This window comes from Schistocerca americana, chromosome 7 (genome assembly GCF_021461395.2).
Source record: "Schistocerca americana isolate TAMUIC-IGC-003095 chromosome 7, iqSchAmer2.1, whole genome shotgun sequence".
Taxonomy (NCBI): domain Eukaryota; kingdom Metazoa; phylum Arthropoda; class Insecta; order Orthoptera; family Acrididae; genus Schistocerca; species Schistocerca americana.
In genome coordinates, this window is record NC_060125.1 from 40,584,276 (window position 1) to 40,607,158 (window position 22,883).

General features: G+C 41.4%; 1 protein-coding gene across 3 annotated transcripts in view; it reads left to right on the plus strand.

Annotated features, from left to right (window-relative positions):
- Nucleotides 1–4,361, plus strand: part of LOC124621797 (DNA-directed RNA polymerase III subunit RPC3) — a 107,100-nt gene extending 102,739 nt beyond the window's left edge. For all 3 annotated transcript variants that reach the window (XM_047147231.1, XM_047147232.1, XM_047147230.1), the window contains one exon: nucleotides 4,210–4,361. In XM_047147231.1, coding sequence (XP_047003187.1) covers nucleotides 4,210–4,341 — 132 coding nt within the window. In that variant the 3' untranslated portion in view covers nucleotides 4,342–4,361. The remainder of the gene's footprint in view (nucleotides 1–4,209) is intronic.
- The last annotated feature ends 18,522 nt before the right edge of the window (nucleotides 4,362–22,883 follow it).

Below are 22,883 nucleotides of genomic sequence, written 5' to 3' on the forward strand. Positions count from 1 at the left end.
TCTCCCAACAGCTCAAAGACATAAGTTTCAGTATTATATGTAGGCCTTTTATGATTTAGAGACTAAACAACAGATAATGTAAGAAGGTAAGAAAAGTAGTACGTGCAGCTAAAGTGACAAGTCAATGTTTGTTGAGGGGACAGTAGAAAGCAACCCTTAGAATTGTTAAAGAGTATTATTTCATTTCTTGCTGAGAAACTAGTATTTTAGCATTACTGTTGGGATTTTTTGTTAAATTATAGACTTCACACAAATTAGCAGGTGGATAGGCTTTCATGTCAGCAAAAGGCCAGTTATAACATCACCAACAGGGCCTGCACCTCCCTAACACTATAGTGTTCAAACCAGCTTTAATGTAAAGAACTGATTTATTTACATTAATATACATTGGGATGAATCTTAAAACAATCTGTAGAGATCCAGGCACACAATTAGTTTATAAATAAAAAAGATGGTTTCCATTTAAGTAAGGCTTGGTGTCCAGCCTCTGTGTGCTCAAAGCTCAGTGGCAGCCTGGGTAAATCCAATTATGCAACACCAGCTGAAGAGCTAAGACGACACTGTGTAGACACTCGGCCTCTGCTCCAGCAGTGTCCCGAGGTTGGAGGTAGTGGCATGGTGACTGTGGATTGTGTCCTGACTGTGTGTTTCCATCTCCACTTAACCAGCAGAGCTGCCCCTGTGATCAACAGCGGGAGGGAGGGAACATTAAATAGATGGAAACATTCCACGTGGGAAAAATATATCTAAAAACAAAGATGGTGAGACTTACCAAACGAAAGCGCTGGCACGTCGATAGACACACAAACAAACACAAACATACACACACAATTCTAGCTTTCGCAACCAACGGTTGCTTCGTCAGGAAAGAGGGAAGGAGAGGGTAAGGAGTCATTCCAATCCTGGGAGGGGAAAGACTTACCTTAGGGGGAAAAAAGGACAGGTATACACTCGCACACACGCACATATCCATTCACACATCAGGAAAGAGGGAAGGAGAGGGGAAGACGAAAGGAAGTGGGTTTTAAGGGAGAGGGTAAGGAGTCATTCCAATCCCTGGAGCGGAAAGACTTACCTTAGGGGGGAAAAAAGGACAGGTATACACTCGCACACACGCACATATCCATCCACACATGTGGAATGACTCCTTACCCTCTCCCTTAAAACCCACTTCCTTTCGTCTTCCCCTCTCCTTCCCTCTTTCCTGATGAGGCAACAGTTTGTTGCGAAAGCTTGAATTTTGTGTGTATGCTTGTGTGTCTATCGACCTGCCAGCGCTTTCGTTCGGTAAGACTTACCGAACAAAAGCGCTGGCAGGTCGATAGACACACAAACAAACACACAAAATTCAAGCTTTCGCAACAAACTGTTGCCTCATCAGGAAAGAGGGAAGGAGAGGGGAAGACGAAAGGAAGTGGGTTTTAAGGGAGAGGGTAAGGAGTCATTCCAATCCCGGGAGTGGAAAGACTTACCTTAGGGGGAAAAAAGGACAGGTATACACTCGCACACACGCACATATCCATCCACACATACAGACACAAGCAGGCTGCCCTGAAATGAGATCCATCCTTCATGAAATCCTCCCCACTCCACCAAGAGTGTCTTTCCGCCGTCCACCTAACCTTCGCAACCTCTTAGTTCATCCCTATGAAATCCCCAAACCACCTTCCCTACCCTCTGGCTCCTACCCCTGTAACCGCCCCCGGTGTAAAACCTGTCCCATGCACCCTCCCACCACCACCTATTCCAGTCCTGTAACCCGGAAGGTGTACACGATCAAAGGCAGAGCCACGTGTGAAAGCACCCACGTGATTTACCAACTGACCTGCCTACACTGTGAAGCGTTCTATGTGGGAATGACCAGCAACAAACTGTCCATTCGCATGAATGGACACAGGCAGACAGTGTTTGTTGGTAATGAGGATCACCCTGTGGCTAAACATGCCTTGGTGCACGGCCAGCACATCTTGGCACAGTGTTACACCGTCCGGGTTATCTGGATACTTCCCACTAACACCAACCTGTCAGAACTCCGGATATGGGAACTTGCCCTTCAGCATATCCTTTCTTCTCGCTATCCGCCAGGCCTCAATTTCCGCTAATTTCTAATTTCAATTTGCCGCCGCTCATACCTCACCTGTCTTTCAACTTCATCTTTGCCTCTGTACATCCGCCCCGACTGACATCTCTGCCCAAAAAATGCCCAAACTCTTTGCCTTTACAAATGTCTGCTTGTGTCTGTGTATGTGTGGATGGATATGTGTGTGTGTGCGTGCGAGTGTATACCTGTCCTTTTTTCCCCCTAAGGTGGGTCTTTCCGCTCCCGGGATTGGAGTGACTCCTTGCCCTCTCCCTTAAAACCCATATCCTTTTGTCTTTCCTTCTCCTTCCCTCTTTCCTGACGAGGCAACCATTGGTTGCGAAAGCTAGAATTTTGTGTGTATGTTTGTGTTTGTTTGTGTGTCTATCGACCTGCCAGCGCTTTTGTTTGGCAAGTTTCATCATCTTTCTTTTTAGATATATTTTTCCCATGTGGAATGTTTCCCTCTATTATATATATATATATATATATATATATATATATATATATATATATATATATATATAGTGGTCAACAGAAGCTAGTCGATCTTCAGGATAGCGCATCAAGTCAGCTTGCTGAAGTATCCCACCACCTGGAAGATGCCTTTCTGCTGAATACCTGAGAATAGTTCAAAATCATCCAATGCTGAGAAAATATAACATCACAGTTCTTCAACATTATTTTTGCATTTGCTGTCCAATTGATATAGGTGAACAAATTTAGAAAGTAATTAATTGATGGCAACGTCATTAGAGAGAGAACACAAGCTCAGGTTTGAGGAGGATGGGAAAGGAAATGCAGCCAGGAACTATCTCCGCATTTGCCTTAAACCATTCACAAAAACACACAGATGTGGCAAGTCATGGGATACCTCCTTTTGCCATGCGTAGTGCAACAGCTCGACATGGCATGGACTAAACAAGTCTTTGGAAGCCCCCGACAGAAACTTTGAGTGATGCTGCCTCTATAGCCATTCGTAACTGCGAAAGTGTCGCTGGAGCACGATTTTATCTCTCAATTACGTCCCGTAGTTATTTGATGGGATTCATTTTGGGCGATCTGGGTGGCCAAATCATTTGCTCGAATTGTCCAAAATGTTCTTCAAACCAGTCATGTACAATAGTGGCCCAGTGACATGGCACATTGTCATCCATAAAAGTCTGCAAATGGAGTCCAAGTAGCCAAACATAACTATTTCTAGTCAATGACCAGTTCAGTTGAACCAGAGGACCCATTCTATTCTGTGTAAACACAGCCCACACCATTATGGAGCCATCACCAGCTTGCATAGCCTTGTTGATAACCTGGGTCAATGGCTTATTGGGGTCCGCTCCATTCTTGAGCCCTATCATCAGCTCTTTCTAACTGAAATCAGGACTCATCTGACCAGGCCACAGTTTTTCAGTCATCGAGGGTCGAACTGATGTGATCAGAAACCCAGGAGAGTCACTGCAGGTGATTTTTTGCTGTTAGCAAAGGTACTCGTTTTGGCTGTGTGCTGCCACAACCCATTAATGCCAATTTCACTGCGCTCTCCTAACTGATACATTCATCATACATCTCACATTGATTTCTGTGGTTGTTTAACACAATGTTGCTTGTCTGTTAACACTGACAACTCTGTGCAAATGCCACTGGTGTGTTATCCATGATGATAAGTAATGCATGAAAGTTGGTGTTTTGTTGCGTACTTTTGACACTGTGTATCCCTGAATATTTAATTCCATGATAATTTCTGATATGGAATGTCCCATTCATCCATCCATCCATCCATCCATCCATCTCCAGCTACCACCCTGTGTTGAAAGTCTGCCTCTCATTTAGAGTACTGAACTTTCAAGGACGTAGAATGAGCCAAGGTGTAAATTAAGAAGGATGTAGCTGCCAGAATCTAATTTTCTTTGATTGTATTAACAATTATCATTAATTTGCAGTACTATATTAAACTGATTTTGTTCACAAATATAACTATCCTAATGTTAAAGCATGTAAAATGATAGAGTTAAGAGCACTATATTGTAAATGTATGAGAGACAGCTTAGGAGAATAATTTGTTTTTTTCATGGTATTTGGCTTTAAGATTACCTAAATACAGGAGTGCTCTGACAGTATTTATTTATTTTCAGATTGAAGAAATGTTGACACCACCTGAACGCAGCCTGGTAGAGAAAGTCAGGATGATGCTGAATAAGCTCAGTATGGCCGAACTGAAGCTGGATGAAACAATGTTTATATTGCAAATATTTCTAAATTACTGAAATAAAGTTGTTTTGAATAATATGTCTTCATTATTTTTCACTTCATTACACCACACTCTTAAATTAAATTGTCTTGTTCCTAAATATTTTTCACAACATTTTGGCACGACAGCAGAAATTCAGTAAATGTCTGAAGGTGGCCTTGTAAGCCGAAAACCGGTTAACAATAAAAGTAATATTGTAGAACAAAAGCAAACTGGTGCTTTTCATTTATTACTACATACTGTACATCAAAGTCAATCCCCATTGCTTAATATCACTGTCAACAGGATATTGCTCCTTTACCACGTGTATTTAAAAACCAAAACAGAACTAAGAAGAGTGTTGACACTGAAACATCACAGTTGGCCTCGAGCATGAACAAACGAGAACTTACGACTACGAGAAAGGAGCAGTGCAAGCCCAACCTCCGTCCCTCAGGGCTGACAACCAACATCCATGTTCTGTGCCTGGCAAAAGCAGAACTGACTTGCTGATGCCTTCTGATATTGTAGGGGTTGTATTCAAACACCCTCATAGACCAGGGATAGTCTCCTCCCTTGTTTCAAAATAAGAAAATGAGCAATGCACAACACACAGCATTTGTTAACCGCTCCAGCAAGTTGTTTTCTCAGGTTGACAGTGTCGTAAATATGGTAGTTAGGAACTGACCTCTACTGGTATCTCATTCAACCATAGTTCAAAACAACCCCCCCCCCCCCCCCCAACACATACTTAAAACTGACAGATTAAAGTGTCTGCTTACTAGTTGTGAAACAAATTTTAGTAGTACAGAGTGTTCCAAGAACAATGGTCAATATTCAGGGATATGACAGAACATTAAGTGCTCATATATCTTAAGGTATTCCTGACACCAGGTGGTTGGCCGTGGCCATAGCAGACCCTCACGCCAAATGTGGCATGCCCCGCCTGGCAGTGAAACATCCATAACTAGGTGTGTAACAGTCAGTGGGTTAAAAGCACATGTTCACTATTTTTTTTTCTTCTTCCAATGATTGTTCCTACCACACCACTGAATACTGACCATTCCTCTTGGGACTCCCTGTATATTAATTTTACTTCTTTTAATGTTGAGTATCTTTGGTGGGATTGAGATACTTTTAATTAAAAATAAATGCTAGAAATGTGAAAATATTCTAGAAAAATATTTTAGGCATTTAAATTATAGCTGTGCCCCACTGTTTGTTTGCTGCAATAATTTACCACCCCTTTGTTACACTGGGTCTATTTCTGGTTGCACTCGGAATTATCACTTGTAGACACTTTTTACCAAGAAACCAACTGTATATGCATAAGCCATTATACAAGTTGCAAGTGTTTTTTGGGCACTGAGTATGTTCCAAACCTAAATGGAAAAAGTTGCATGCTTATGTTGTCCTGATTCTGTTTTAATGTGAGACCTGTCTTTAAAACAGATTTTAGTATCTGGAGCATAAACAGCTGACATACAAAATTGACTGAAAAGTTTATTAATAATATTAATAAGAGTTACAGTAGTACCTTAAGACACCAGGACGTACTTGCACCACATCTCCTAGGTAAGGTGTCCTAAAACTGATACAGCAAAAATTTTCCAAAAAATGGTACATCCAGTCTATTCATTAGAAAACTGTACTTATCACAGATGTTCCTACTATCATTTATGCTGCTGTTCTTTGGGAATGGCCAGTTATATTTTGTTTTTCCAGTATAAACTCAGCAGTGACGTAAAAAATAATTTAGTCAGTCACCAGTTTTCAAATCGAAAATAAATGTGACAGTTCTACATCATTTGCCACAATCTTGGAAATATTGATTCTGTACCCACCAAATTTGGATTACATAGACAGAAAGATGTGCTCTGTCTGGTGGATTATTCATTACCTTCACATTTATTATATGGAGTTAGTTAATAAATGGCCAATATTATTCCTAAATGTGATACAGCAGTTTCCCAAAAGTGGTAGTACACTTTTTTTTAAATCATGCCATTCTGTTCACTGAAATGTGTGTTACTTGCTGCAATTGGCAATAATGCAGCAGTTGTGCCGTATTTCTTGCTATTGTTGTTAGGGCAATGATGCAGCAGTAGTTGTTGATATATTTCATGCTATTGTTGACATCAGTGCAGCAAAAGCAGTAGCAGGGATATAGACTGTGCTACAGTTTTGAGTTAGTGGTGTATTGCTATTCCTCTCAGGTCACTTTTAAAGGTAGGCCTAAGTATAGGTTTCATCTAAAATAGGCCCCAACTGTTCTTAAATTGATTTTATGCCAATATTATATAATATTAAATTGGAATATTTTGGGTCATGACAGGAACAGTATGGCACCTTCATATAAGAAAAAAGGAAGGCCATATAGTAAAGAAGATATTTCTTCATCTATAAACGAGGTGAAAGATGGAGCTTCACTCTGGCAGGTAGCATTGAAATATAAAATGGATAAAATGTTCCCGCACAGCAGGGTACATGGTACTCACTCAGGTGTGCAAGGTAGGAAAACAGAGTTGACAGCAGATCAAGAAACAACTTTATCTAATCACTTGAAGACACTTGCTAAATAGGGATTTCCAATGACAAGAGCTGAAGTGTTGCTGGTTGTTCAAGACTTTGTGGAACAAAATGGTTTGACCACTCATTTTAAAGATGGAAAACCTGGTTCAAAGTGGTTCAGACATTTCTGTTTGCCAAATTCATTAACACTGAAGAAGCTGGAAGCTCTTGAAATGAATTGTAGAAAAGCTACAAGTGATCCTTTTATTATTTATGATTTCTATGATAAATTAGAAGCAATATTGGAAGAGCTGGACATCAAAGATAAACCAGCCAATATATGGAATTTGGATGAGACATACTTTTCAGCTGATCCTTCCAGGATACGAGCTGTTGGAGGTATTGGTTCGAAGTTTTTCTGGGATATTCACGGTTCTGGAAAAGACAATACAACAGTGCTTGCTTGTGTGTCAGCTGCAGGCAGGGCTCTTCCACCACTTTCATTTTTGAGGGAGTGCACCTATGGAGCTCCTGGAAGGGAGCATGTGATTTATCTGGCACATTTTATTCAACTGCTGTTAATGGTTTCATGAGGTCATTAATCTTTTCGAGCTACTTCAGTCATTTAGATCCCACAATAATTGAAAAAGCAAGGAATGAGAGAATTGCAATTGTGAAGCTGCTCCCACATACAACTGACCAGCTGCAACCTTTAGACAAGTGTTGCTTCAAGCCTTTTAAGGACACTTGGAATACTGAGTTGATCTAGTGGCGAAAAAAGCAATCAGAGAAAACCACCTAACTCAGATTTTGTGGAGGTTGTGTGTAAAGTATGGACAGATGCTTTGAAACCTAAAAACATAATATCAGGCTTCAAGAACACAGGAATCTGCCCCTATGACAGGTCACAGTATCCTATTCATCGACTGGATCCTGAAAAATTACACAGATATAATATCCAAAACAAAACTGACATAAACAAATCCACAAATATCAGTGAGCCAGACCTCAGCATTTCAGAAAAGAACACCCAGTTGTCTTGCTCTGTTGGCGGTGAAGTTGAAGCTAGTGGTTCTGAAAAAATTTGTGTAGCCCCTGTTTGCAGCAGAGAATCATCAGCAAGTTTTGAAAATTTACTCCTTCAGAGAATAAAAGAAACTGAGAAACATGTGACCAAATGTAGTCGCATCAACCCAACGTCACAAGTAATAACTTCAGAAGAACACAGCAAACTCATTGCTGAAAAAGAAAAGCCTCCAAACAACAAAGGATTAGGCCTAAGCCAAAAGCAGAAGACTAGGAAAGTTATGCCTACAGCCAAAACTACTGCAAATACACAAAAGAGTAGGCCTAAGGAGACCGATTCAGATTCCGACAACTGTTCGAAGAGTGACTACAGCCTTGATGATGATGATGTAAACCTGTTAGAAGAATCCACACCAGATCCGGGTCGACAGAAGCGTCCGATCCCACGCGTCGGCTTAGACCCGTGACGTAAGGGTGTTGTCGTGTGTGACGTCATGACGGCGCGGACTTTGGTTTGAGTGTGGCTGTCTCCAGTTCTGTTTAATCTTATTTTATTTACTTTTCTGATCTGTTCGTTCTATCTCGTGAGATTTTTTTTAAAATTTAAAAACACTTATTACTTATTTTAATTATCTGTTTCCTCCAATTTCTGTTTTAGTTTATTATATTTATCTTTCTGATCTGTTCGTTCTACCCCGTGAGATTTTTTTTCTTTAAAAAGACGAAAAACACTAATCAGCTACTGAAGCATCTTTATCTTCTATAGGTTGCAGGGGTTACGACCCTTGGGGAGGTGGGTGGGTATTCATGCATGGCTGTCTTCACTTACACGTTGTAGCTACGCAAGGCGTCTAAATTTGTTTATATTTAGTTTGCCCCCCCCCCCCCCCACCAAAACACCCCATTTCCCGCGTTTGTACCGTTAGTGTCATTAGGCTTCTTGTGGAAAGTGTGTGTGTGTGTGTGTGTTTTTGTTTCCGCCATATTTGTGACGTCATGGGTCAAAGCAGACGGGCGGGATCGGACACTTCCGTATTTCCCCAGATCCTGTTGTAATGACTAATCCAGCACATGTAGCTGAAGGAGATTATATTTTGGCTACATTTCAAAGAGAGAAGAGAAATTATTACAGCTATAGGTATATGTGCACCATTCAAAAAATTTTAGACAATAATCTTGAAGTTATGGCTCTAGAGTCTGTAGGCAAGGACAAAACAGTTTTTAAATTAAATGAATAAGACATTTCTGATTAGTAAGAGTGATGTGATAGGGAAATTGGCAGTTCTTCATATTGCTGCTGGTTTTGGAAATATCAGACAAGGAATCTGTTTTGTGTTTAACGGTCCTGTTGATGTTCATGAAAAAACAAAAATAAGACAGTGATTCTCTTTTGTGCATTTGTTATTTTTGTATCAGTGTCAATATATCAAGTATAATTGTAAACAGTTTCTACTCATTGTAGCTTAACGTAATGATGTCAAAAATAGAAGAAACAAATAAAGAAGTTTTTGTAGTTGACACCAATGTTCATTTCATGCCATAAATATCCTTAAAAAAATCTGTGAAAGAAAACTCCCAGTTATACTTAGGTAGCCTATCATTTTCTGTACGCTCTATCTCATTTTTAAGACCTCAGTCTCATATCTTCATTGTACTTAGGAATATGTCATGTGCATCATATTTTGAACCAGTCGTATCATATTTAAGATTTTCAGTCCAAAAAAATGACACAGTGTTTTATTTATTTTTGTTTTAGATTTGCAGCTCTAAATAATTAAACACAGTGCCATTTTAAAGCAGCTAACAATGTCTTTCATATACTTCTTTCCCTTCAGGTACTTTTTTTCTTTAAAAAATGAAAACACATTTTGTGTCATATTTAGGACACCTTACCCTACAAAATTCTGTGTGCACCCAGACAGAATGCAGTATGGAGATACAGAACATGCACAAATAAAAAATGTAAATAGTCAATACCAAAAGTTACAAACATTTTCAGTAAAGGATGTTCTGCTGGCCAAAGTAGGTAGATTGTAATAATCTGGAGCTTTAAATAATTACAAACTAAAGGGATTTCAAAACTGAAACGGAAAGTTTGTAGCTGGTGTGCCTCATTAGTTTTAAGTTTTAGTGGTGAGATGTGGTCATTAGATGAGACTATCCAAAACTTGACAGTGAGCACAGAGGGATGTGTGTTGGGAATTACTAGGACAGACAAGGAAACAAGCGAATGTATCTGGGGATTAAATGGTGTAAGATGAGAGCTTGTAGGAGGCGAGTAAATGACAGGGGAAAATGTGCATGAGGCTCATGGGCGTTTTATCAATGAAGGCCATAACGGACGGCAAAGTCTACAGGCAACCTTTACGTAGCAGAGGATGTTGAATGACAGACTTTAGATACTACACAAAAATTATCCATGTTGAGATTTAATGTGTTTCAAGCAGCCCTCAGAAAAATGTGACAAGTTCATTACTTTCGTTGCTGTAAACAATTTAAGGAAAACTACAAATCTGTTAATGAAACAAATGGTCACCTTTGATAGAAAGAACGCCTCGTTTAACTTCATGTGCTAAACACTAAATTACTGCGAATTAAATTCGCAACTGTTTAAAGCGGTTGGCACAGGTGACACTTAATGCTTAAAATCCTTGCTGCGTGCTGTCATTCACTTTATATTGCTTCTAAAAGAAGTCTCCAAATGTGCTTAATATCGGTTACGTCGGCGACAAAATTTTATATTCACATATACGGCGAGGTTAATTTAAGGAAATGAGTTATCAGTTCCAAGGTCTGCAGTTAAGACAATTAATACCACGTACTGAAGCAAACCACGTTAATGTTGTGTACTGACTGCGTCTGCTCTTATCAGATCACACAAATTTCGGCCTATATTCAGAAGAACACACACACACACACACACACACACACGTATCACTGCCACAAAATACTTCTTGTTACACTTATTGACTATTAAAAACTAACAGCTTCACGTTACGCCATGATAACTTGACAATCACAAGTCTCCTGTACATTAACGAGGCACTATCGATGAGCAGTTCGTGGATACAGTACTCTTGCTTGAAAATACAACAAACTGTGTTTGCATACGAACACAATTTCAGACATCACAGGGCATACGCATTTCACAAGATACACACCACTTCCATGCTAGTTGGTGCAGAAAGCAAACTGTATATTGGTCGATAAAGAAAAAGCATAGACTTTACACACTGGCATAAGACGTCTCCTGTGTAAACGCACGACATATAACAGTAAGCTTGTAACACGGGAAGGGTTTGGCTTAATAAAGAACATGTGTATAAGAGCAAAAGTCCCATGCCATGTTCAGATGCTTTGATTTTTCGCTCGCACTTTCAGATTTGAAGTCACGTGACCGCAAACGCCATCTTGGATTTGAGCCACGAGGTTTTGGTGAGAAAAATATATTTACCGGGTTTAGAGAGAAGTTGGAAATGCCTTCAAGTAATCCCTTACCTCCCAAAGAAAATGCTTTATTCAAACGAATTCTGGTAAGTCTGTTTCTCTCCCGTGAATAATGTAGCTTTATACTCGTGTGTGCTGTGGTTCATTTTGTTGTGAGGGTATTAGATTTTTCATTTTAATGTATGTTACAAGATATGTATTACAAAAGCGCCCTTGCAGCACCTTCTATACACTCAGACAAACAAACTAGGCGCGTTTTCATTGATGATTTGCCATTCAGTCCGGCAGTGTTGTGGTATTGTGTATGTGATTATGTACCCTAACCTCAGCACTTTCCATCATAGTCATCCTCTACATCTCGGTTAAATTTTGCATCCAGATATTTGGATACAGCATGATGTCAGTACACGAAAATGCCATGGTAGAGAACCATTTCAAAGAAAAAATATATTGCCCGTATTTGATTCGTAAATGGATAATTGTAAATAGAAATGTACAAATGTAAACACAAGATTATCAGTCACCGTTCTTCGTTGCAAATCAATTTCTAGCATGTGGTGTGTGCTAATTTTGCAATACAGTCAGTAGTTTTAATGACACATGAAATGTTATGCATCCGCAACTGTATTTTTCTTATGTTTACAGAAATGCTATGAACAAAAACAGTACAAAAATGGGTTGAAATTTGCGAAGCAGATTCTTACCAACCCAAAGTTTGCAGAACATGGGGGTGAGTAAAAATAATGAGTGGAATGAATATTTCTACTAAAAGTGAGTGTTGCATTCAAAATGCCTAGGATATTATAAAATATTTTCAAACATTTGTGATATGGTTGTTTGCCCTCACAACACCAGTTCGATTACGGTGATATCGTTTCAGACCAAGACATTCAATATAAAACAATTTTCATTGGTATGTTACCTCCCGTGGGTATCCATAAGCATAGAAAAAGAGTAAATTTGTTTAAGAATGATAAATGGTGTGACCACTTACATTTTGTCAGCTGAAGTAGTATAGGTTTCACATCTAAACGTATGTAAAGGATTTAATTTTCAACTATTACATTAATGAGACTGCGTGGAATATATTGCTAATGGAGATTTGGCTTTTCAGGTAGCTATTGGGAATAGTTGTAAGTCATGATAGTTATTTTAGCAACTTCCATTTCACTCTGTTTTAGTCTCTGTCTGAGTGGTTGGTTATTATATCTATTGTTCCATGGCACCAATTACCATTTTGTGTCATGATTTTGTATTGATTTAATTTTTACCCATTTTTAATAACAATTTTTTATATTCTGCAGAGACTCTTGCTATGAAAGGATTAACATTAAACTGCTTAGGTCGGAAAGAAGAAGCATATGAATATGTTAGAAGAGGTTTACGGAATGACTTAAGATCCCACGTTTGCTGGCACGTTTATGGGCTACTTCAACGTTCAGACAAGAAATACGATGAAGCAATCAAATGTTACAGAAATGCACTTAAGTGGGAGAAAGATAATATTCAAATTCTTCGGGATTTGTCTCTCTTACAGATTCAGATGCGAGACCTTGAAGGTTATCGAGTAGGTTTCATCATTATGAGTAGATATTACTTATATTTAAGAATTTTTTTATTGTTTTCACATAAATTGTCTGTGTATAGGACACCAGATACCAACTTTTTATGCTTCGTCCAACACAACGTGCCTCTTGGATTGGCTTTGGGATGGCGTACCATTTGCTTAAAGATTATGAAATGGCTCAGAACATATTGGAAACATTTCGTAAGACACAACTGGTAAGCATGTAGCTGTAGACTATCACAACAGTTTTCTGTAGGAGAGAGTGGAGTGTAAATTGATTAATTTGTTATAAATAAAAAAGAAGACGTATCATATAATCTCCTTGTTTCTCTATCTAGCAAAAAAGTTCATATGACTACGAGCATAGTGAATTGCTCCTGTATCAGAACATGGTTATCCAAGAGTCAGGAGCACTGGAAGAAGCACTTATCCATCTAAATAAATACTCCGACCAGATATGTGATAAACTTTCTGTTCTGGAAACCTGGGGTAAGTACTAGCTGCCCTTTAATTCTTTGCACTACACTTGCCTTCTTCCCCATCTCTCCACATTTTCTGAGTGCTCTTTATTCCTACATTCTGTAACGCATTTCGATGGCTCACTTCCATCTTTCTCTGATTTGTCCTCCTTGTTTCTCCTCCTCCAGTTTAAAAATGCAGTTACCATATCTGCAGCTCATTTGTTGCATTCTGTTATTGGCTATTGGTTGTTGATTGTTGTTGGTCCTAGCTAATTGAGTGATGATAGCCAATGCAGTAACCAGTCTGTATTGCTCTGGCTAATAATGTTTTTTTCTGGGATATGTTACAATTTCCAAATTTCTAGTTAGGTTGGCACAAAATACACGTTTATAATGTTGGTTGTCATCACAAATATTTTATTCCGAATATGTCACTTTTCCACTTTTATGACTAGAGTGGCAACTAATGGCACAACTTAAATTGCTGCTAGTGAAATTAGTGGTAATGAAATTCATAACTTGTTTGTCACAAATATTTGCAAATGTAAAATACTGCAATTTCTGAGGTTGAGGTTGTGGTTAGGGTGGCACCTAATAGCTCGGCTTAAATTGCTATGAGTGAAAAAAGAAAGCTAACTTTATTTATGAATCATACAAACCTACAAGTCAGCTAGCTGTACTTCCCATCATTCACCACAGTATCCATTATCAACAACAGCACTCAGCAAAAATGCCATGGACACCATAAATGCAGTCCCTCCCCAGGGAGCTCGCCACACTGCCAATGGCTACCACAGGGCCCCAGCCTTTGTAGCATCTTTTCCCTTACATGCTGCATTGCTGTCCCCTTGCTATACTTTTCCCCGCTCCCTTAGGGAATAAGTTTGCGATATTTTTGAGAATGTGTTCTGCATTTCCAGTAACCTGATATCGGAACAGTCCCTCCACTATATTCACGTTCTTTGTTTCTTTCTTCGTTTCCCTTCTCCTGTCATTCCTCCGCTTTGGCGTTTGAGGTTCCCCTTTTTCTTCTTTCTCCCTGTGTGCTCCTGAAGTCTGAGGCACACATCTGATGCGTAACAGGTGACTGGGTAATGTGTAGTTCCCACCCCCTGGTACAGACCAGGCCCAGGGAGGGTGATTGCCTGAGCTGTTGCCTTTCCAAATTGCCAATTGGTCCTTCTGTTCAAGAGTTGTGACCTGAGGTGTGAACAATCACCTAAGGTGTGTGAGCCCCCTATCAGGGGATTCCCCCAGTTGGAAGGAGTGCACCATCAGAGATGCAGGTGATCGTGTAGGATTTTCTTGCAGTGAGCCAAACATCATCTTCTCAGTCTACAGGCCCTCCCAGCTGCACCTTGGTTCCTTGTAGTTTCACATACTGAAGACAGTCAGTCTTTTGGTACGGTTAATCCCTTTATTATTCAGAAAGGTGTTTATGCAGTTGCTGGTGCTGTGAAATCCTACTCTCATTTACACAATGGCTTGTTGCTTTTGGAGACTACCTGTGATTCTCAAGCACAACTACTACTTGCAGCTTCACTCCTCCACGGTTCTTCTGTTCGTTTCCAGTCTCATCGAACACTAAATTCTTTGTGTGATGTTATTTACACTAGGCTGCTCGATGGTATGACTGAGACAGAAATCCAAACTTATCTCCCTGGTCAGGATGTCATAGCGGGCCATTGGGTGATGAATAAGGTAAATGCATCCTTAGTGCCCACATGCACTCTTTTACTGGCACTTGATAGAGTAGTGCTTCTATCAAAGATCAAGACTAAGAAGTTATTACAGTCTGACCGTACATTCTGAACCCAATGCGCTGCTACCCTTGTTGTCATTACAACCACACTCAAATGTCCTGTCAACACCTGGTCAAATGTGTAACCTTTGGTAGGGATGCTCATGAGAGTGATTGTCCCCCTCCTTCTCCCCACCGTATCGATTGCAATGGCAACCATGCAGTTTCCTCCTGAGATTGTCCCATGTATCTTGATGAGCAGGCTGTCCAGGAGATCCAGGTGAAGGAAAAAGTGCTTTACCCTGTCGCTCACAAGTTGTTGGCTAGTCAGAAACCCTGCGTTTTACGAGCCCGCACTTACATTACTGTTCGTACTACATCTCACCCCACAAAGAACATGGCCATGCAGACAAGTGACCTCAAATTCAGCACCATGGTTGTAAAATCGCCCAGTATCATAATAGTATCCCCATATCCTTCTCCTACAGCTGTGCAACAAGCCACCAAATTTTCACATCACATGCCGAAATCACCTGCTACATTATGATCAGGCCGGAAAGAACAGAAGGAATACTCCTGCGAAACTTTTTACATCCCTTCAGACAACAAATATCTGAATAGTCACCCGCCATTCGCAAAGGCTCCAAGAAGTCAAACAAAGCCAACAGTCTCCTCCTTCGCCGACTTGGAGATCCTCTTCAGTGGTGTCACCATGATACTTTCACCAATCTCTGTGTCGCCGGTGCACACCATCAACCATTTTTCTGCCCTGGATCTGCAGACCGACTGAGGGAGAATGGCGACACCTCTGTAGATCTCGTGGAGTAAGATCCTCCAGCCTCTGCGCACTGGAGTAGAGTGTCTTCGAAGGCTGGCACTTGGCAGCCGCGTAGGTGACACCCTTTCATTTTTGCCCTTCTGCCCTTTCCCCATCATGACTCTTCTCCAGTGGAAAGTTTGCGGCCATAGATCCAAGGAAGAGGAATTACGGCTGCTCTTGGAATTGCAGTGTCCACTTGTTCTCTGCCTCCAGGAAACAAAATTGCATCCTCATGACCACTTTGACCTCCCACATTTCTTTCTGATCTACTATGTCCTTCTCCCCGAGGATGGTGTTCCATCTCATGGAGTCATACTGCTCATCCGGGATGCCGTTCATAGTCAAGCGGTCTCCCTGAACATCCGGTTGCAAGCTGTTGCAGTCCACATTTCTGTTCCTCACTTCACCTTTTGCCTTTGTACTGTTTACATCCCTCCATCATTCTGTGTCACCACTGCAGACTTCCTTCAGCTTATTGAACAACTCCCTCATCCCTCTTTGCTGCTTGGTGACTAATGTACACCATACCCTTTGGGCCTCTCCCAGAAAATGTCAGAGAGGTGCCCTCGTGGGTGACCAGCTCCATCAACTCAACGTCGTCTGCCTTAACACTGGAGCACCCACGTTCCTACCAGACTCCATGTACACCTATTCCCATTTGGACCTCTCCTTCTGCACTGCACTGCCCTGCCCTGTTTGCCCATTGTCTGGAGTGGCCATTCTCTCTGATACATACTCGAGCGGCCGTCTCCCGTGTACTGTCCGTTTGCTGACTCCTAACCCACTTACATGCAAACCCAAATGGCAGCTTTCTAAGGCTGACCAGAGGCTTTACTCCTCCCTGGTGACCTTTGATGAACACCTTTTCCCCATTTATGTTGCCCAGGTAATTTGTGCATGGAGACATACTCTCCAAATTTTTAACCATTATCTTATGATGCAAATTGTATTCGTTATAAACAGTTGTGTACACAGTGTCTTCGCATTCTTCGGAATAGCAAAAAAGCTGTCTGGATTTCGCTTACTAGTTATTTAAATAATTCTGCTCCCTCTTCCATTTTGTGGACCAACCTCTTTCTGCTCTCTGGGAACAAGGTCCTTTCCCCAATTCCTGGCCTGACCATAGCAAATGATGTCCTAGTGGACCCCATTGCTATCTCCAACACCTTGGGACTCTATTTTGTGGAGATTTCAAGCTCCAACCACTATCACCCAGTCTTCCTCCATCGGAAACTAGTGGAACCTTCTCTTCTCAGAGATGTGTGAGCTACAATGCCACTTTTACTAAGAGAGAGCTAGATCATGCTCACACTTCATCTTGATCCTCTGCCTCAGGGCCTGATTGATGTGTTCTTTCAAACGTTGCAGCACCTTTCTCTTGGAGGCAATCATTTTCTCTTTCATTCGTACAATTGCATCTGGACAGAGGGCACATTTCTGAGACATTGGCATGAAGCCACTGTCACACCCGTACTCAAGCACAGTAAGGACAAACACCTACCTGTAGCTAATGCCCCATTTATCTCACCATCTTTGTGTGCATGGTGATGGAACGTATGATTTCTGTTTCGCTGGTGTGGTGTCTTGGTGTCTCACAATTTGCTAATCAATGCAAAGTGTTGTTTCGAGCACGCCGTTGTGCAGTTGACCATCTTATCACTTTGGCAATCCATGTCATGAATGGTTTTCTGCAGAAATACCAGACTATGGCCGTGTTTTTTGATTTGTAGAAAGCCTACGACACCTACTGGAGGACCGGTATCATCTGTACTCTGTACAAGTGGGGCATCTGAGGCCACCTGCCCCGTTTCCTTCAGGAATTTGTAAAAGACAGAGTTTTCAAGGTACATGTGCATTCTGCCTTGTCGTACACCTTTATCTACGAAACACTGTGCCTCAGGGTTCTGTCGTACTCTTTCCTATCGCCATTAATCCTATTATGGCCTGTCTTCCAATAGGCATCTCCAGCTCCCTTTTTGTTGATGATTTTGCTGTGTATTGCAGTTCTCCACAGACTCATTTCATTGAGTGGTGCCTTCATTGTTGTCTTGATCGTCTGTATTCATGGAGTGTCAACTGTGACTTTTGCTTTTCCACTGACAAAGCAATTTGTTTGAATTTTTAGCAGTGCACTTGGTTTCTTCCACTGTCTTTGCATCTTGAGCCTGTTGCTCTTCCGTTTATTGAAACTGCGAAATTCCTGGGGCTCCTGCTCAATAGGTGACTTTCTTGGTCCTCCCACATGTCTTACCTGGCCGCCCGCTGTGCCCAGTCCCTCACTGTCCATTTCCTCAGTGGTACATCCTGGGGAGTGGATTGGACACCACCCTGCTTTCGTACCAGTCCCCTGTTCATTCGAAACTAGGCTATGGGTGCTTCGTTTATGCATCTGCATGGTTGTCCGTCTTGTTGTTGTTGTTGTTGTTGTTGTGGTCTTCAGTCCTGAGACTGGTTTGATGCAGCTCTCCATGCTACTCTATCTGTGCTAGCTTCTTCATCTCCCAGTACCCACTGCAGCCTACATCCTTCTGAATCTGGTTAGTGTATTCATCTCCTGGTCTCCCTCTACGATTTTTACCCTCCACGCTGCCCTCCAGTACCAAATTGGTGATCCCTTGATGCCTCAGAACATGTCCTACCAACCGGTCCCTTCTTTTTACCAAGTTGTGCCTCAAACTCCTCTTCTCCCCAATTCTACTCAATACCTCCTCATTAGTTATGTGATCTACCCATCTAATCTTCAGCATTCTTCTGTAGCACCACATTTCGAAAGCTTCTATTCTCTTCTTGTCCAAACTATTTATCGTCCATGTTTCACTTCCATACATGGCTACACTCCATACAAATACTTTCAGAAACGACTTCCTGACACTTAAATCTATACTCGATGTTAACAAATTTCTCTTCTTCAGAAACGCTTTCCTTGCCATTACCAATCTACATTTTATATCTTCTCTACTTCGACTATCGTCAGTTATTTTGCTCCCCAAATAGCAAAACTCCTTTACTATTTTAAGTGCCTCATTTCCTAATCTAATTCCCTCAGCATCACCCAACTTAATTAGCCTACATTCCATTATCCTCGTTTTGCTTTTGTTGATGTTCATCTTATACCCTCCTTTCAAGACACTGTCCATTCTGTTCAACTGCTCTTCCAAGTCCTTTGCTGTCTCTGACAGAATTACAATGTCATTGGCAAATCTCAAAGTTTTTATTTCTTCTCCATGGATTTTAATACTTACTCCGAACTTTTCTTTTGTTTCCCTTCCTGCTTACTCAATATACAGATTGAATAGCATCGGGGAGAGGCTACAACCCTGTCTCACTCCCTTCCCAACCACTGCTTCCCTTTCACGTCCCTCGACTCTTATAATTGCCATCTGGTTTCTGTACAAATTGTAAATAGCCTTTCGCTCCCTGTATTTTACCCCTTCCACCTTTTGAATTTGAAAGAGAGTATTCCAGTCAACATTGTCGAAAGCTTTCTCTAAGTCTACAAATGCTAGAAACGTAGGTTTGCTATTCCTTAATCTTTCTTCTAAGATAAGTTGTAGGGTCAGTAATGCCTCACGTGTTCCAACATTTCTATGGCATCCAAACTGATCTTCCCCAAGGTCGGCTTATACCAGTTCTTCCATTCGTTTGTAAAGAATTTATGTTAGTGTTTTGCAGCTGTGACTAAAACTGATAGTTCGGTAATTTTCACATCTGTCAACACCTGCTTTCTTTGGGATTGGAATTATTATATACTTCTTGAATTCTGAGGGAATTTCGCCTGTCTCATACGTCTTGCTCACCAGATGGTAGAGTTCTGTTAGGTCTGGCTCTTCCAAGGCTGTCAGTAGTTCTAATTGAATGTTGTCTACTCCTGGGTCCTTGTTTCGACTTAGGTCTTCCAGTACTCTGTCAAACTCTTCTCTCATTTCATCTTCATCTGCCTCCTCTCCCATTTCCATAATATTGTCCTCAAGAACATCGCCCTATATAGACCCTCTATATACTCCTTCCACCTTTCTGCTTTTCCTTCTTTCCTTAGAACTGGGTTTCCATCTGAGCTCTTGATATTCATGCAAGTGGTTCTCTTTTCTCCAAAGGTATCTTTAATTTTCCTGTAGGCAGTATCTATCTTACCCCCTAGTGACACGTGCCTCTACATTCTTATATTGTCCTCTAGCCATGCCTGCTTAGCCATTTTGCACTTCCTGTCGATCTCATTTTTAAAACGTTTTATTCCTTTTTGCTTGCTTCATTTACTGCATTTTTCTATTTTCTTCTTTCATCAATTAAATTCAATATTTCTTCTGTCACCCAAGGATTTCTACTAGCCCTCGTCTTTTTACCTATTTGATCCTCTGCTGCCTTCACTACTTCATCCCTCAAAGCTACCCATTCTTCTTCTACTGTATTTCTTTCCCCCATTCCTGTCAATTGTTCCCTTATGCTCTCCCTGAAACTCTGTACAACCTCTGGTTCAGTCAGTTTATCCAGGTCCCATCTACTTAAATTCCCATCTTTTTGCAGTTTCTTCAGTTTTGATCTACAGTTCATAACCAATAGATTGTGGTCAGAGTCGACATCTGCCCCTGGAAATGTCTTACAGTTTAAAATCTGGTTCCTAAATCTCTGTCTTACCATTATATAATCTATCTGAAACCTTTTAGTATCTCCAGGGTTCTTCCATGTACGTCCATCTTATGCCCCTCAATACAACCCACCGTCGTGGCATCTGTTTGGCTGCTGGTGCCTTTTACACTAGCTAGGTTTTGAGTCTGTATACAGAAGCTGCCGAACTACTGCTGTCATACTGCCATGATTTTCTTCTCAGCAGATACATATACTGTTTGTCTGCCATGCCTCGCCACCCATCCTATGCCTCCTTCTTCGATGACTCCTTTGATCACCAGTATGGGGTGCGTCCCTCTTCTGTTACCTCTTGGAGTTTGCCTTCAGCTATTGCTCCAACAGCTTAACTTCACACTACCTGCCACTTTCCCGATAGGCATGAACCCTTCACCACCGTGGCTTCGTGCACCAGCCCACGTTCACCTTGGACATCACTTGATTCTAAGGACACCACTCCAGACTCGCTCTATCGTCGTAAGTTTCTCGACCTTCACACAGAATTTCACGATAGTGTCTTTGTGTACACTGATGGTTCACAGCCTAACCATTGTTTGGTATGCCTTTGTTGTTGGCATCAACACTTTTCAGTATCAGCTTCCAGAATACTGCTCAGTATTTACAGTGGAGGTCTTCGCCATGTATCAGGCCGTACAGTACATCCAGCGACACAGGCTTTTAAATTGTGTCATTTGCCCTGACTTTCTCAGTGTCCTTCAGAGCCCGTGTGCTTTACACCATTCATCCCTTCGTGCAATGGGTCCAGGAAAGCCATCACTTGCTCACTCTCGATGGAGCCACTGTGATGTTTGTGTGCATTACTGATCATGCCGATCTGGTGTGTAACGAGGCCGCTGACACTGCTGCCAAGGCTGCAGTCCTTGAATTTCGGCCCACTAGTTCTTCCATTCTCACAGACGATCTCTGTGTTGCCCTCTGTCAACAGATGGTGTCACTTTGATATCACAATTTTGTCTTCCCTTTATGGGAACAGTATCTGAATTAAACCCTTCCCAGTGGCTTGGCCGACCTCCTCCTGCCGAAAGCAGATCATTTTAGCCAGGTTGAATATTGGGCACTGTCCTTTTAGCCATCGCCATTTGTTAAGTGAAGATCTACTACCACTTTGTTCTCATTGTCCTCAACTGTTGACAGTTCACCATTTCCTGACGGAATACCCGTTCTTTAACCAGTTACATTCTCATTTACGTTTGCCGTCTGAGTTATTGGCCGTTTCAGTGAACGACATGCGGGCTGTCAACCGCATTTAACTTTTTATCCATTACAGCAGTATGGTGAAGGACATTTGGTCTTTAATTCAGGACCTCCATTCTCTCTTGGAGTATTTTATGGAGCTTTCTCCAAGCCCGTGTTTTTAGCTGTCTTTCCTTCCTTCGATTGGGCATAACATGTAGTTGTTTTAACCCCCTTTTTCACCTTCGTGTTCTGTGGTTCTGACGTGGGTGTATATGAGCCTAGTTTTTTTTGCGCCCTAAAATGAAACAGAACAAGAATCAACAGTTAATTTCCTCTTGTTCTGTGATCTGTGTTGCTCTCCAAGAAACACACTTCACTGATGACCATTCCCTACTCCAATCCTTAGACATTACTATGTGTTCTGTTGGAACTGTACTGGCCCGAACATAGCATCTAGAGGAGTCTGTACATTGGTTCCCACAGGTGTCGTTAGAGAGTGAATTAATCTCCGTATCATGTTGGAAGCTATAGCAGTGCAAGTGCACATTACCCCAACGATCATCATTTGTAACATATATTTATCTTTAGGTGGGATTCTTTACTTATCTTGAGATGACCACTTTAATCCAACAAATCACCCCCTTCCCTCCCCATTTTCCCCTTTTAATCTACTTGGGGACGTGCGCCATCTCCAGTGGGGAAGCACCAGTTTGTGTGGGAGAGCCCTCTGACTTACTAGCTTCTTCCCAATTTTGACTGATGTCTCCTCAGTGGCTGTACTCCTACCCACTTTAGTCCCGCCCTAGGCACCTTTTCGCCTATCAATCTTATATTATTTTCCTCTAGTTTTGTGGTTTCACTACAGCGGTCACTGCATGGCGATCTTTGTGACACTGCTGAATTTACTACGATCCTGTCACTTCATTGTCACCACCCAGTGAACCACGTACTTTGTTGGGCTCTTGAAAGAGCCTGCTGGCAGTTGTGTATTTCTGTGTTCAGTTTTACCCTCTTTTCTGTCAGATTGTATTGATGGGATTGTGGGAGACCTCTCCGTCATAGCCACTTGCGCCGCTGGAACTGCCATCGGGCTTTCTTCAGACCAATTCTGGGCCATTGTCATGGTGGACCAGTGACATGGCAACAGCTATTCAGTATTGTCAAAAGGCCCCTGCAATATCTCAAGTGA